General features: G+C 35.9%; 1 protein-coding gene across 1 annotated transcript in view; it reads left to right on the plus strand.

Moving 5' to 3' along the window:
- Positions 1 to 1,568: 1,568 nt before the first annotated feature.
- LOC110377032 (cholesterol transporter ABCA5) overlaps positions 1,569 to 15,228 on the plus strand; it is a 48,287-nt gene continuing 34,627 nt past the window's right edge. The window contains exon 1 of the mRNA XM_064040438.1: positions 1,569 to 1,870. Within this exon, the coding sequence (XP_063896508.1) occupies positions 1,797 to 1,870 (74 nt within the window). The 5' untranslated portion in view covers positions 1,569 to 1,796. The remainder of the gene's footprint in view (positions 1,871 to 15,228) is intronic.

Consider the following 15,228-nt stretch of genomic DNA (forward strand, 5'->3'; position numbering starts at 1 on the left):
TAACTTAAGTCACTCCTTAGTGACAGATTCTCATAGAAATTCTGCACTGAGGAACGGCTTAAGTAACCATTAAATGTCTTTGAGTGTGTCCATAAATGCCAAATTATTAATCTAATTAATTACTTACGTAAACAATACGAAAAGAAGCATTATTCAGAAGCTCTTGTTTTAGTTGATGAAAGTCAGAACAGGACTTATCTGTAACTTTTGTGAAGTTTAGCTTGAAAGGGATTAGGGTAAAGCTACAGGTGGTTAGGGCTCCTAAGAATCCAACCTCCTTTCTGAATAAAGGAAAAAGTATATTGCGTAAAAAGAAGATAGGTCAGACCTCTATGGAAACGTCCAGAAACAATAGTGATGGCATGATAGAAACTAGTTCTAAATTCTAAATTCAAACTGCGTGTGCACTCGAGCCTCTAGAGACCGCAGATGCAGGGGTCATCAGAGGTCAGAGTCCTCTTGCTTGTCACAATTTTGTGACCTATTTTCAAAGTGCCGGTTCTTGCAAGCCTATTCATACGAAAAATACATCATTCATGTTGTTTTCTCAGAAATATTATAGGCGATGTTAATTGGAATTCGACGAAGTGTGTACTTAATAATACTTATTTTTAAAATTATATATTCTGCAACAAAAAATTATAAACTAAAAAAAGACTGGGTAGTTTTGCGTGAGGTACCTATACGTAATTTTTTTATAACTGCTATACTTATGCTTTTTCTAGACTGGGTAGTTTCGCCGAAATTGCTATTCTTAACTTAAAATTAAACTAGCAGACGTAAAAAAACCCACAGAGGGCCAAGTTCTTTGTTTCATTGTCCAGTATTGAGTAACACAGTCCGAGTCTCGCTAGGCCTAACCTTACCCCTCGCGACAAATAGCCGGCGCCGGCTACCAATCGATGTTAACGTCTAAGGGTCCCTTTAAACCGAATCTAGTAAATTTAGTAACACATACGCTGTATAAACAGCTCTTTGTATCCAAAACTTACGTGTTTTATTACCTTTTTGAAAATTGAGGGGTTTTTAACCAATATTTTCGTGGTTTTCTTGAATTTTGACGGACAGGTGAGTCGCCGGTCGTGTGTGATGGGAAATCGCACGGAAATAAAAATAGGCGCATGGTGCTACAGCGTCGTATTGCAGTGGCGGTCTACGGCGCATGCGTTGAAGTGTTGCTGGCGTAGAAATTTATTTACCCCTGGGTTTATTGAGTTCTTTTGTGTTTGTATGTACAGTAGTACAGCGCTGAAGATTTTCGGATTTCTGTGAAAAGTATGAGAGTAAGTAAGAGAGATTGTAATGTGATTGTCTGTAGGTATCAGTTTTATTACACTTCAAGAGGAAAAATATTAAAACAAACAGATGTTGTTTTATTACATTACACTCATTATAATACATTACATTAAAATTCATGTTCTACTTTTGCATATGTAATAAGAAAAGTAGTTTTAATAGATGTTTTTCGAATATTGTGTACATTCTATGTCCATGATGACAGTAGAAAAATCTGCATTTCATCAAATTCATTAAAAGTACCTATAAAAAGGGAGACTAACAATAGATGGCAACACACGATTGCAATTGGCGCGCGCGCGAATCGCCCTTCCAAATCAACATGGCGAACGCTCGGGGAGCGCGCCTCGTCTCATAAAACAACCGGAAAATCTCATTCTCACGTCACTACACGTAATTATAATTTCAACGAATCGTCCACGGATAAAATGTTATAGTGTCCGGTCTACGGGTGTGTTTAGTGAATTCTTTTGTGTACAAAGTGAGTTATTGTTTATTGCATGAGTGGTTCTCATGGAGTGCCTGACGCACGGGACGATGGACGCGATTCACCTGCCAGCACCGAACAGCTAACGTAAGAATTCAAAATCAAAATTAAATATTAATAAAACTACATACACTATCACTCATGTAGGAACGTCTCCCTAAATTCGCCGTAGACAATATATTTTCTGAGGAACGTTTGAGTATGCATAATGAAGGTTTTACCGCACCCCTAATGGCAGCCCTTGGTCGGAACAAATGGTGTCTGTAATGTAACTCTGTGTAGCGAACAATGTTGACACACCAGCACTAATCAATGGAATAATAAGGATTCATTTGAACTTCGTCACATTTATAAATACGTTGTGATTTGGTCAAATTCTGATCATTAGGCTACGGATATGATTCAAGGGAAATATTTTGAGTTTAGTTGAAGATACTTAAAAAGAAAGACAGATGATGATGACTAAGTGAACGCTTTCTTGACTCATAATTTTCCTGAAACACAGTAAATGGAAATGTAGGTATTTCCAAAGAGAATTTTTGCAGAAAAAATAAAATAAAAGATTTGTTTCGATTTTCTGAAAAGTGTCACAGGTACAGGTGACTCAATCTCTATTTCAATGCAACCAAACTAAAAAAAACACGTTTGACAAGGCTAACATTTTTAAAGCAAATCTTAATAACAAGTGTCGTAGATTTAGTTTATTGATCTGCAAATGCGCCACAAACATTATTTGACGCTTTTAAATCTAGAAACATATGTATACACAGATGTATTATCATTACGAACAGGAGTTGACATCGCCATGAAATGTTTTTAATGATGCGATGAAAGCCATTCATGCTGACGAGCTGTCAACAGCACTAGTCTAACATTAGGTACATACTATAACAATTTGTCACGACGACATTATTGTCTACAAGTTTTCAAAACTAGAAATATGCTGTCTTTTATGTTTAATATCTGCGATGGTAGTCTTGAACGAATCGGTAATGTGTTGTCCAAAAAGTGGTACTTCACAGTCAAAGATAGTGATGTAAATCAAGTGATCCATGAATGTGCATAGAATGCTAGATGCTGACTCAAAATCTAGCGAAGTAAACAAATTTGCAATTGCACGAGTACAAATACGAATCTCAAACAACCTGACGACGTAATCCTTCTGTTTGTAGTTATGTTCATTCAAAAATCATCTAATCTAATTAAGCAGATCAATACTGTTGAACTTTTGAACGTCAGTATTTCAAAAAGACAAATTCTTTTCAGAAGCACGAAATAGGTAACCCCAATCATTTGGATTCTCAGCCAGTCTTTTGTATTTGAAGCTAATAGTGTTATTGAAGGACCACAAGTAGAGGAAGCATACCTAGTGGAATCCCCTTTTCTTGTTTAAGAGGCCTAGCACGATCGTAACGTTATTAGGTCATTCTTAAAGTTATCTTAAAGCAAAAGAAGGATCGGAGCATCGTTTTGACTTATTCCATGAAGGTTTCAGGATTTTTCCAAATTCTCCTTTCGTGACATCAAGAGTTCCCCATTGGTGTAGCATAAGATATTGTTGTTGGGCGAATGAAGCCAGTGTGTCAGTCAAGCTGGCGGGCTGCCAGTAGACGACGTTACGACTCAGACGGCGTCGACGTCATATTTGCGTAAAAATCCATACGTATTGTGTAACGCGTGTGCTTGCGGCTCCCGCGTCACTGGCTTGAGGATGAGTAGATAGAAAATCTTATACTGTATAGGAAATACGACGTAGGCATGAAAATGTGATGTGTAGGATGGGATATATACGATATGGACATGGGAGATAAGTTTTACTGCACATATATGATTGATGACTAATAGTAAATGAGGAAAGTTAAGTCTTTCCGAAGTGTATGATTGACCGACGTGAAAATTTGCACGTATGTGTACATTTTCAGGCAGAGTTATAGAGCTATTGTCTGCGTACTGGCTCTAAATTTGATTTAAAATCAAAATAACAATTTTCTCAATCGAAAACGAGAGCACACCCACGAATGCACTCAAGTCAGTCCACGTACGGTAAAAGTTTTCCCGTGTTGTAAATTAGGTCTGTAGGCACAGTTAGATTGAAATATTGCTCTAAAGAGCACATTTGTAAGATAATGGAAAAGTGTGATATTCATTAGCGTTAACTATGTTTGAATTCAAGAGTTTATACGGAAGAGCAATTTTTTGAGTTCGCGCCAATTTGGCAGCGTGGGTCTGCCGCGTATAATAATGTCGCCGGAACATCTCAAAGCTAGCCTTTGTTACATGATTAAATATCAAAAACAAATACAAATTACGGAAACAACCGGTCATTTGTTTTTCTATTTCTCATTTAGCTGTTTACAAGGTTTTATTGGTTATTCTGGTCTGCTTCAGAAATAGCGTACTTGAAACTATGATCTGACCCTTTTTTGGTGCAGCCCTGGTGTACAAAAAATGCTATTTTATCTTGAAAATTGACAACAGTCAACTGCACTATAGATTGCCCCCTATAGTTTCGTTAACTAGAAAAATTATGATAATGAATACAGACAGACTTATGTCTGTGATAATGAATTAACCAGGGAGATTACTGGAAGCCTATTAACATTTCAGTCTAGGATAGTCGGTACGACCTAAACCCAATTATATTCGTCTTGAAAGCTTTGCAGTGTTTTCTTAGACACTTTCTATCGTTTGCTAGACAGTAAACCCTTCAGAGGGATTAGCTCTCTGGGTCAGTCGATGTCGACATTATTTGTTAGAACTCCCTTCTAATTTTAACACCATCTGGTAAAATTATATAGTTGTTTTATTATTAGTTCATTGCAAGGGCACTACGAACGTTATATTATCTAACAAAATACGATGTAAGGCTTCTATACTTAATATTAACTAGAGAAGATAAAATTAGATTACCTATTATATATGTTCTAATGAAAAGTATAACATTTTGTAGGATTCATCCGTCTTGTCATTTCCTAGCTACACCGTTTACATCATAGACCATTCTCGACTTTGTAAATGTATGTGTTCAACAGATTTATGAGTAGAACTAAATATACTTTAGTTTATTTTAGTAACAATACACTGATATATTTAGTTCACAGCTATAAATACTGTATCCCTTTTGATCGCGAACTTACGTTTAACGAATAAGTACAGAAATAAGTTCTCTCAGAGTCTATGTAGCATGCGTCACTTGCCGGTTTCACTTACCTCCCTAGGGAATCACTTCCCGCACAGAGGTAAAAAATCAACGTATAATGTTGATAATAATGTATTGCTGCCAAGTTACATCAAAATTCATAGTAGAATAGTGCAGCGTGAAAGAGTAAAAATAAATATATCCTTACAAACTTTTGCTTTTATAATATTAGGTATGTTGGGATAAGATTTAGTCAATGTGCCAAATGAAACAATATTTTTCATCTCTCTATGCGGCTGGTTGACGCTTCTCGTGACCAAAAGGCTGTCTATGAGGTACCTCGGACAAAGAATCAGCATGGCGATCCAACGAGGTAATGCTGCCAGCCTCTTGGGCACGCTCCCAGTCGACAGCGATGGGGACGAATTTTTTGACGCATTTTAGTTTTTTATATGTATTGTAAATATGTAAAAATTTCTATGTAAATACATATTTTTAAAATATAAGTCTTGTGTATTTTACACGAGTTGTATTAAATCAATACAGACACGGTTTATGAGAAATGCATTACATTTAGTTCGATACGTTACGAATTTGAAATCAGTTCTATATTTAAGCGTTGATATTGATTCAATGCGTTGAAGTAAATCGATTATTACCTTTGCAGTAGATTAAGTATGTTGACTTTACATCTAACTCCTAGTAATTATATCGCTGTTAATAGAAAAACTTTCTCTAGTAATCCAAATTATAAACAAGCGCAGTACACAATAATAAAGATTTCATCCACGTCTTGCACAGATAAATAAAAACGCCACTGGGTTAGTGAGTCGGGACACATGCCAAAGCAAACGAACCTACATAAGTACTTCATGCTCGACTTTTGTTCGACGCCATCATGTCTGAGAGCGCTTAAAAGAAACTTTTGCCTTGTACGTACATAAATAATGAAGCTACAGAGCTGGTGGCATCGTCTTTTACGATGGTATCAAGGATAATTGACTGTTGAGCTCGTAAAGGAATATGGGAATTTTCCTGTTGGCGCCCACCGTGGGACCCGTGCAGACTTTTGGCGCCCAACACGCTTGCATTTTTAATGTTGAATTTTAGAATAATGGTATTTGCATCTAAAGTATAACGACGTATTGCAAATTGCAAGAAGAAGGATCTTATAAAAGATAAAGTTATCGTAGTCTGCCGATGAGCAGTAATGATATCTGGCACCCAATGTGCTTCATTCCATAAATTGCTTTTATCTAGGAAAGCTGCTAATTAACTTTTCTGAAGCATGATTCAATTTGAAACAGCTAAATTTACTTACTAATTAAATTCTGATTAATTTGCCACTTTCATGCTAGATGATATTTGATTACAAACTTGTTGTGACTTCGCTTTTGAAAAATGCTCTAGTAGAAGACAGGTATTATGCAGCAATCTGTAGAACTTACAACGTTAACGGGCCTCATTAGTCTCCTTAACTCCCGCCCCTCGGGACTAATTTCGGCTTGACACACAATTCCACGCGGATGTTTGCTCGGGACCCATCCTGTTTACAGCTTTAGATGTATCTTCATCTACTTATACATATACGATAATCAGCTTGTAGGTTGTAATGTAGGCATAATAATTTTGGCTCTGTTCATATTAGGACAAGTGACAACTTATCTTTAAGTACGGATAAAGCCAGATAAATTACTTGTTTTAATAGGAAATTACTGTACGTATTTGTTACTTGTAGTTTTTCCGAGGCTTGCACTCGTGGCCTATTGAAATTTTTTCGCGCAACTGACAAAAGTACTTGGAATAGCCATCTTTCTAATTGTCTCTTCCCATACCATTTAAGAAAAGTCAAGGCTTGTAAATCAATACACCACACCAGCACTCTCCTACCTTGATACTTATATGGTTAGTTATATTCTTTTTAGTTAAGGTAGGTATGAGATTACAGTGTTCTGTTTAGAAGTTTTACTTGGAAGGAGGGTGATACTCCACCTGGTTAAGTTTCAGTGTTCTAATGTTACAAAGTAAGAAGTTAGGTATGTTTGTTGCAGTGTCGGGACGCGGGCAGAATGTAAGTAACATTGCTGTACAGAGTCACTGCTGTAGCTAAAGAAACTGTAAAAAGTTATTCCGCTCAACAACTTTTTACAAGTGCTTTTGCGCAGTTTCTTCAAACTGGAAAAAGCAGAATTGCTGATACCTTTTGCAGTGTATTATCTTCGAAATCACGAGGGTAGTAATTAGTAGCAACCCATGTCAGCTGGTGTCAATTAGGTAGCAACTTTCTGTATGCATTTTGAGAATAAAGAAAATAGGAAGAGTGACAGCAATTATGTTGCACACAACATTCCACATAATAATAGTGGTGAGTTTTTAAATAAGCAACATTATAATATTGATTCCCTAAGTACATACATATATAGGCACATACATGGTATCACGCCTTTCTTTAAGTTCCATCCATTTTCACTATATAATTCTAAAAAGGACCGGCTAATACGTTGATAACCATTTCAAAAGACTGATGACTCACTTCAGGTTCGATATCTGCGTTCAATATCAAGTACGTACCCTTCAAAATTGAGGTCCCTTGTCCCTTGTCGCCAAGAGCTGCCCCTCGCCAACACGGCCATATAAAAGAAAACCTTGGCATTAATTTTTACAAAGCTTATTGCTAAACATAATGGAATAATACCTACCGGCTTCCGAACAATTCACAGTTTTAATGATTTCTGAGATAGGGTTGAATTGTATTTATTTTGCTAGAACTTCTTTGAAATAAAGACGTAAGAAAACTCTAGGCTGGTTCTCGTAATCATGCTAAAAAATATGAATATTTTGGCCTGAAAACTAGAAGGGCTACAAACTTTGTTTCGACGTTTAGATACGGCTGGTTGCTGTGCCAACTAAAACTACATCAATTGATTAAGAAACTTTTTGTCCAAATAAAACGCTAAAAATACGCTAAAAAAACTAAATGTAGCAAATATCAATGACAATATATTTTATGATTTATCAATAGCTAGTCTATTATTCGTTAAAAGACATCCTGACCAAATAAAAAATGGGAACGCAAAGGCTATAATTTAGTCGTGAATATAAGAAAGGCTCGTTTAAAATAATAAGCCGGTGGAAGGGAATGGCGTTTCGACTCTCAGCTGAGTAACGCTCCGCTGGATTTATAGTTATCAGCTGTAACGCAAGCCGCATGATAAACAGTCCCACTGTATAAGGAGAACAGTAAATTAACTTCGTGTGACTTACGAAGTTCGTACGATATTTTTTGGTATAAAATAGACAAAAATGTTAAAGTATTTTTAATTTCTACGTTTATTTAAGCTCCATTTGTTACCCAAAAATGTCTAGTAATTTTTTTTAAAAAGGTTATGGTAAAAAGTAAAGTCTATGAATATTTTTCACATAGAAATTATTGTACAAAAGAATGTTACGCACAAGTAATTAAATAAGAGTTATTACGGCTCTTTCATTAAATTGCTACATTTATATAACGCTTTTGCATACTTACAAGTGAAATACGGCCATTCCTACGTTTTTGACGCAAAAGAATTCTAATGGGGCTTTGACCTGAGGTCTAAAAATAGATGGCGTTGATAAGCTAATCGCGACGTTGGCCCGCGATACAAGTTAATCATTCCTTGTGTTGTGATATATTAGTTTTACCTATATTTTGTATTGTACCTCAAACAATTGGATAAAAATATCGGATAGTCATTTGTCGATCATTGATCTAGAAGGCACTATAGATGATTAATTTTAGTTCTGAAAATAGAATGATTGACATTGACGTTAATTTTAAAGAAAACCTCATTTCATTAATAACTCACTGTATGTCGGTACATTGGTATATGCTAGGGAACTATGAACGATGACTGTAAATAAGATAATAATTTAACTCTTCCTGATTAATTCACTTTCTGTAAATATTATGTTATTTTAAAAATTCGTCGCCGTCATCTTTAGCAGTTGATTCTCTGTATCATCATATACAGTGGTTCACGACGACCTTTCAGCTATCGATTTTGTATACCAAGTGAACGTCGCGGTTTGTTTTAAGCTTGGAGCATTCAAACAACCGAAGACGCGATAAGCACTACTTTTCAGGCAAAAAAGTTGAAAAAGTTCGAGGCAACACTACGAATAATGATAGGTCACTCATGCATTATCAATCTCGGAAATTCATGACAAAATTGTCGTGAACACTACTTTCCAGTCGAAAAAGTACAAAATGTTCCAGGAAGCACAATGTCAATAACAAAAAATGTTAGCTCACTCATGCATTTACTATCACATCGTTGCGGACACATTATATAAAAGTATGAGTGCCACTTTCCTACCTTCGATAAATGTGAAGGTACGGCAATGACGTGTCCAGTCGGTTGAATTGTCTAAGGTTTTAACTGATCGCCGTCTTTATAGACCTGCCTTGACATTATCTTGATCATCGCGGACTAATAAACTTGGAACGAAGATATTTTTGTTTTTTAAAGCGACGTCGTCGGTGGCTAAAGGTACATATTTATTTAGGCCAGTCTTTAACTGCTGTTCTGTCTTCTATCTTTTTATTTCGTTTCTTTTTTTTGACTAGTCTTTCTTTTTCTTACTCTAGTTGTCTATCCAAATTGTCTTTTTGGGCAGGAGTTTTGCAGATTTAATAGTTATAATAAGATAATTTTGTAAACCTCTAAGTAGGTATTGTCACGTACATATTATATTATGTCATGTTCTTAAAAATTACTTCGATATTTCATACGTATAATTTAAAGATATATATGTAAGTGGAATAACTGACACATGTAATATTAATTCATAGAATTTTAGTTTGTTAGTTACGTAAAACTGTGTACAGTAGCAATCACAGTTTCGCGGAACCGTCATCCAGAAATGGACAGCTATTTCCAATTTTATTATTAATTCGTTGTGACATTTAGATAAATGCGGTTTTGGGCCTCCTACGCTTCTGCCGTTTGGTAATATTTGTGGGTGAAGCCCAGTGCATACGTCAGAGGCTGGTGTAACGTTAATAGAAAGCCTTTATGACGTAGGTAAAAGGCCATTTTGATTTCAGAGGTATTGTAATCCTTAATATTTAATATTAGAAAGGGTTGGTTTTAGTTTTCATTTAGCAAGTTTCAGTCAAAGAACAACGGGTTTCAACCTTTGCGCCACCTTGTGAAAGTTTTAATTTCAGACATTTTATACCTAAGAATAAATAATAACTTTTAAAGTTTTAACGATTGATGTATTATTAGAAAGTCAAGTTTGGAAACAATGGCACTTTCAATTAAGTTTTTTAAATATTTATGGCGCCCAACGTGGGACTGGCTACATTTTATAATTCAGTAGAAAACCTTGATTAACGTATAGAAATAACATTTGACCAACTATATAAAAGTGTATAGTGTATACTATATTTGAATTTAAAAGTAATTATAGTTGATATAAAGCTTACATTTCAGTATTAAAGCTGCCATCAGAAACTCATCGTTGAATGGCTTATGCTGACGTTTATTCTAATTACATTATCGCTCAGCCCTGTAGCCGGGACTAATGACGACTATTATAAACAAAGCTGAAATCGATAACGTATTTTACTCAGAAACATACAGGTTTCATTATGTGTAGGTGGTCTGCATTTGTTTACAGAGAAGCACAGATTTCAATCATAATTTCAATATGGAAGGTATAAAGAAAATAAACGATAAAGTAACATTTTAAATGCAAGAAATACTGGTAATAAAAAAATAATGGTTCTTGTTGGGCATCATCGGAAACAAGTAAACCCTACGTTGACAGTCCTGATGTACCCTGATGTGCTTAAACTTATCAAGCGAATGTTCATTCTAACTACACCTATAAAGAAAGAACAACGAAAAACTTCTGTTTATATTCAAATAATATGTTAAGAGCTGCTGTATATGCTACGAAATTATGTCTTATTCTAGCTCCCGCTATTTGCTTTGTTCAATCGTTTCAAACACACCTTTACAAAGAACCTTCTCAACTCACCAACAAAAGGGTATCTAACGCATGTCCCCCATAAAATTTACGACGCTAACTACAATACCCTCTGTAAAACCTAAGCATGGCCACCATGGTATAGCCTTGACCGTTAGGTGCAGTGGGTGCGCCTCGGACACCATACAAGTGCCGTATAACCCTTTGCGTCATACTGTATGCTGTGCCAAATTACCACCGAGAAGGTCATGGACGGAAAAAGGATTGATTTATTTAACGCCGATTGGATATGCGTCAGAATTCTTTAGTCCAGAATATTGTCTATGGTGTCTTTTATTTGGTAGGGGAGAAACGAAATTTCCTGAGTGCCAAATTCTAAGAAAACCTGCCGGGGGCAGGCCATCTGAGTCTTCCTGCGGGATTGTTCGAAAGAGTTACCGTGGCCCTGGTACATTAAAGGCTTAAGAAGAAACATATGATCTAATAGGTTTTAGTTAGTAACCACCACTCAGAGACATTTAAATATTACTTAAGTCACTCCTTAGTGACGGAATGTCATACAAATCCTTCACTAAGGAATGGCTTAAGTAACCATTAAATGTATCTGAGTGGGGAGATAAGAGTCAGACACTCCCTCGCGCTGCAACCAAAGTGGGGGAAAAAAGTGTCAGATTCTTACTGTCTTAACCCCACAATGTTTCTTCTAGAGCCCTTCGTGTACGCAGCCCCAGCAGGATTTTATTAATGCATTGGCAATCAATGGGATTGAAAAATTCTATAATAAGAAAAAAACAATATACCTATGTACATGTGGTTCATACGAATGTAAGAATGTATTACTAGATGTTATCCTAGACTTGATGTCTGGCCCAAATTTCAATAAAGCGACAAAAAGCAATTATTCGGCCGACATTTACAAATTACAAGATACTATCTTTTCTTTTCGGCTAAGCTATTAAGGTTTGTCCTATTTTTATTAATTAAAACACTATCTAGAAAAACCCAGACTAAGTAAACCGTTGCTCCATTATAACAGGATTAATTATTATTCTTTTTTTTAACTAATACAATAAAGGGGATACTTTTTTTGCCTAAGGCCTAAAGGCTCCGAAAGTACACAACCGATTTGAAAATTTCTTTCACTGCTTGACAGCTACACTACCCCCGAATAACATAGGATATATTTCATCTGGGTATAGTTAACAGTGCCCCCGCTGAAACTGCTGGAAAACCACTAGTGTCTTTATATAAAACATTGTCTACATTTTGTACCAAGTCCAGGGTATCAAAACAGACACTCTCAGGTACACAAGCACTCACAATTTCAATTCAATTTGCACCGATGCATTGAAACGAAACCTTCCAACTGACCAATGTAGATGTTAGGTAATATCGGACACTCTTACTAGCAGTAGGGTAGAACCACGGAGGAAGGAATTATAAAAAGAGATGCTATAATGCAGAGAGGTCAGGCGCCTTCTAGGTCAAGCAACCTACGATAGGCGTGATTAAGACAATCAGTTACTAGAAAACTAGAGCAATCTTAACATTGCTCTTGATTGATTCGTGTTTTTTTTTTCTTCTTTTATGTTTCCAAAGAAGGCATGTGTATGAGGGCGGAGCTAGTAACATTCCTCGTCCCCCAAACATTTTGGCCCGCCACTTTTTTAGGAGATTTTGCGTTTGCGTTGACATCTCTGCTGGTCGTATTGTAAGTACTCCATGGTTAGAACCTTAACATAGAAAACCTTGTGTTTACCGCGTGGAAAACTACTTACGTGATTAATAACATGTTTTATGAACGGCACGTGTTTCCTTGCTGTAAAGTTTTATAGCTGACATTCTGTTGTTGTTTGAACTTTATGTACCTACCCATATGCATCGTCATTTACAGGCTTTCCCCAGTTATAAAGGAATGAATTTTATCCAGTGCGCAAACTTTGTCAACTTATAGTTAAATAAGTTTTATAGATACGTATATTTTTATTTTTTAGTGTTTTAGTACAAAAAAGAAAAGTTATTGATATCGAAAGATGTTTATTTTGTAACCGATAGTACGGTCACAGTCGTCATAGTAAGCACGGCGGCAACGCGAAACCGGTTTACTGACGGAGCTCCGCTCGGCGCGCGTAAGAATAGTTGGTATCCATATTTTGCTAATTTTAGGGCGGACAAAAGAACGCACTGCTTAAAATTCATTCCTGTATAAGGGTCGATTTCCAGTCTAAATAGGTACGAAGTTAAAATCTTTTTGCGTCTATAATGGTTCTGTTATGACTTTTGATACGGAATTAAAAGCTGGAGTTATTGGTTGTTGAAGAGAATATCTCACAATCAGACCTCTCAACCATCAAGTATGAGATTTTTTACATTACTACAGAATATATCGACGGTAAAAAGGCAAAAGGGGTCAAGCGCCACATTTTGCGATTTTAACTTTTTTATTGACCCCAACTCCACTATTTTTTCTCTTTCGAATGGTCGTAGTATCGTTTTCCTAGCATGAAAAAAAGTCGCTTGTACCAAAGAATTATTTGTACTGAAGTGCCAAATCGATACTTACCAAAAGTGCTCAAGCGACACCAACTTTACGTTTTTGTATCGCCTTGTCATTTGGCATAATTTTAACAACAATATTAAAAGTAAATATGTCGTTTGTATCCATTTTTCTTTTATTTGTTTAATAACTATAACGTCGCTTACACCAATAGTAAAAATTGTCAACTAAACATAAATTGGCGCTTGGCACCTTTCTTAAATAATTTTATTTTCATTAAGTTGCATTTGATCCACTCCGCACGCGCGACAGCGCCCTTGCAAATGGGGATATGTCTCGTGTAGGTACGTGAAAGCAAGTTCACGCGTGTTTGAAACGCGATCGCAATTGTTAACACAGATTAAAATTTTATATAAAACATGTCTGCAACTCCCGAAAACGTGAAATTGAGAAGTGTTTGGCCGAAAAAGACTTGCAGCAATAGAGGGGTCGAAGAAATTTAAGATGCCGTGATTCCCCTACTATCATCGGTAAATTCAACCTCATTTTATTTATTTTATAAAAATAAATTTAACGTTTCTTAGGATAGTTTTTAGGGTTCCGTATCCAAAGGGTAAAACGGGACCCTAATGTTTTTGCTCCTCTGTCCGTCCGTCCGTCCGTCTGTCACCAGGCTGTATCTCATGAGCCGTGATAGTTAGAGAGTTGAAATTTTCACAGATGGTGTATTTCTGTATATGCCGCTATAACAACAAAAACTGAAAACTAGAATCAAATAAATATTTTGGGGGGCTCCCACACAAAAAAACGTTATTTTTTTAAGAACTGGTAATAGGTAGTAGGTACGCGTTTCAGGTAGTAGGTACATGTTGGATAATTTTATTACGAGAGCAACTTGAAAATGTGTTTATTGAGATATCTTAACGATATTGGTGTAATTATTGGTATTATTAATTTTTGTATAAAACCATTTTATCCGTTTTTGAATCATGTAAATCGGTTCACGCGTTTAAGAAATCATTAAAAATGTAAACAATCATAATTTTTACCAAGTTATTGTGGTTTATTTACTCAAATAATGTGATAACATGCTGTTGTATGTACTATCAGTTAGGTAACTGCTGTTTTTTGGATCTCAGTTTTGTTCCTTGTATTGTTTTAGTTTAATACATAATCCATAGTTCTATTACCTACCTGCTGTGCCAAATATAAAATAATACTGTTAATTAAGATATTTTAACTTAAGCCAAAATCTGACTTAGTTCTATGATCTGTTGTGCCAAATAAAATAAAATACTTTACTACTTTATATACATGGAGCTTAGGTAGGGCTGCCATTTCGAATTTCGCGAAACCCGGACAAATATTAAAAAAACCCGGACATTTGACGTAAATCGCATTTTTACCCCGGACGAGTTCGAATTTTTTTTTTAACAAAACAAGACCTAGTTTTTAATATTACTACCTATTACTACTATTATATACTTAAATTCAATGAGGTGCTTCCTTACATGTAACGTCAGGGCCATATCTAGCTCAAGTAGTAGGTACCTAGTATTAAAAGATTATGACTTAATATTTCGAAGGTCATAAATAAGAAAGCTCATATGGAAACTAGGAGTTAGCTTCTTGTTAGTAATAGGACTTAAAAAGGCGCTACCTTTTTGATAGGTTACTTGATGGTGATTAGGCACTAAAGCACCTAAACTTGTATAATAAAAAAAATCCGCAAAGCGAAGAAGCCGCGAGCGAAGCGAGCGCGAAATTTTTGGGTTTTGAGACACTTCGACTTCTGCAGTCTGTGTGTCGATTGTAATTCAACTCGTAAGAAAA

This window comes from Helicoverpa armigera, chromosome 22 (genome assembly GCF_030705265.1).
Source record: "Helicoverpa armigera isolate CAAS_96S chromosome 22, ASM3070526v1, whole genome shotgun sequence".
Lineage (NCBI taxonomy): Eukaryota > Metazoa > Arthropoda > Insecta > Lepidoptera > Noctuidae > Helicoverpa > Helicoverpa armigera.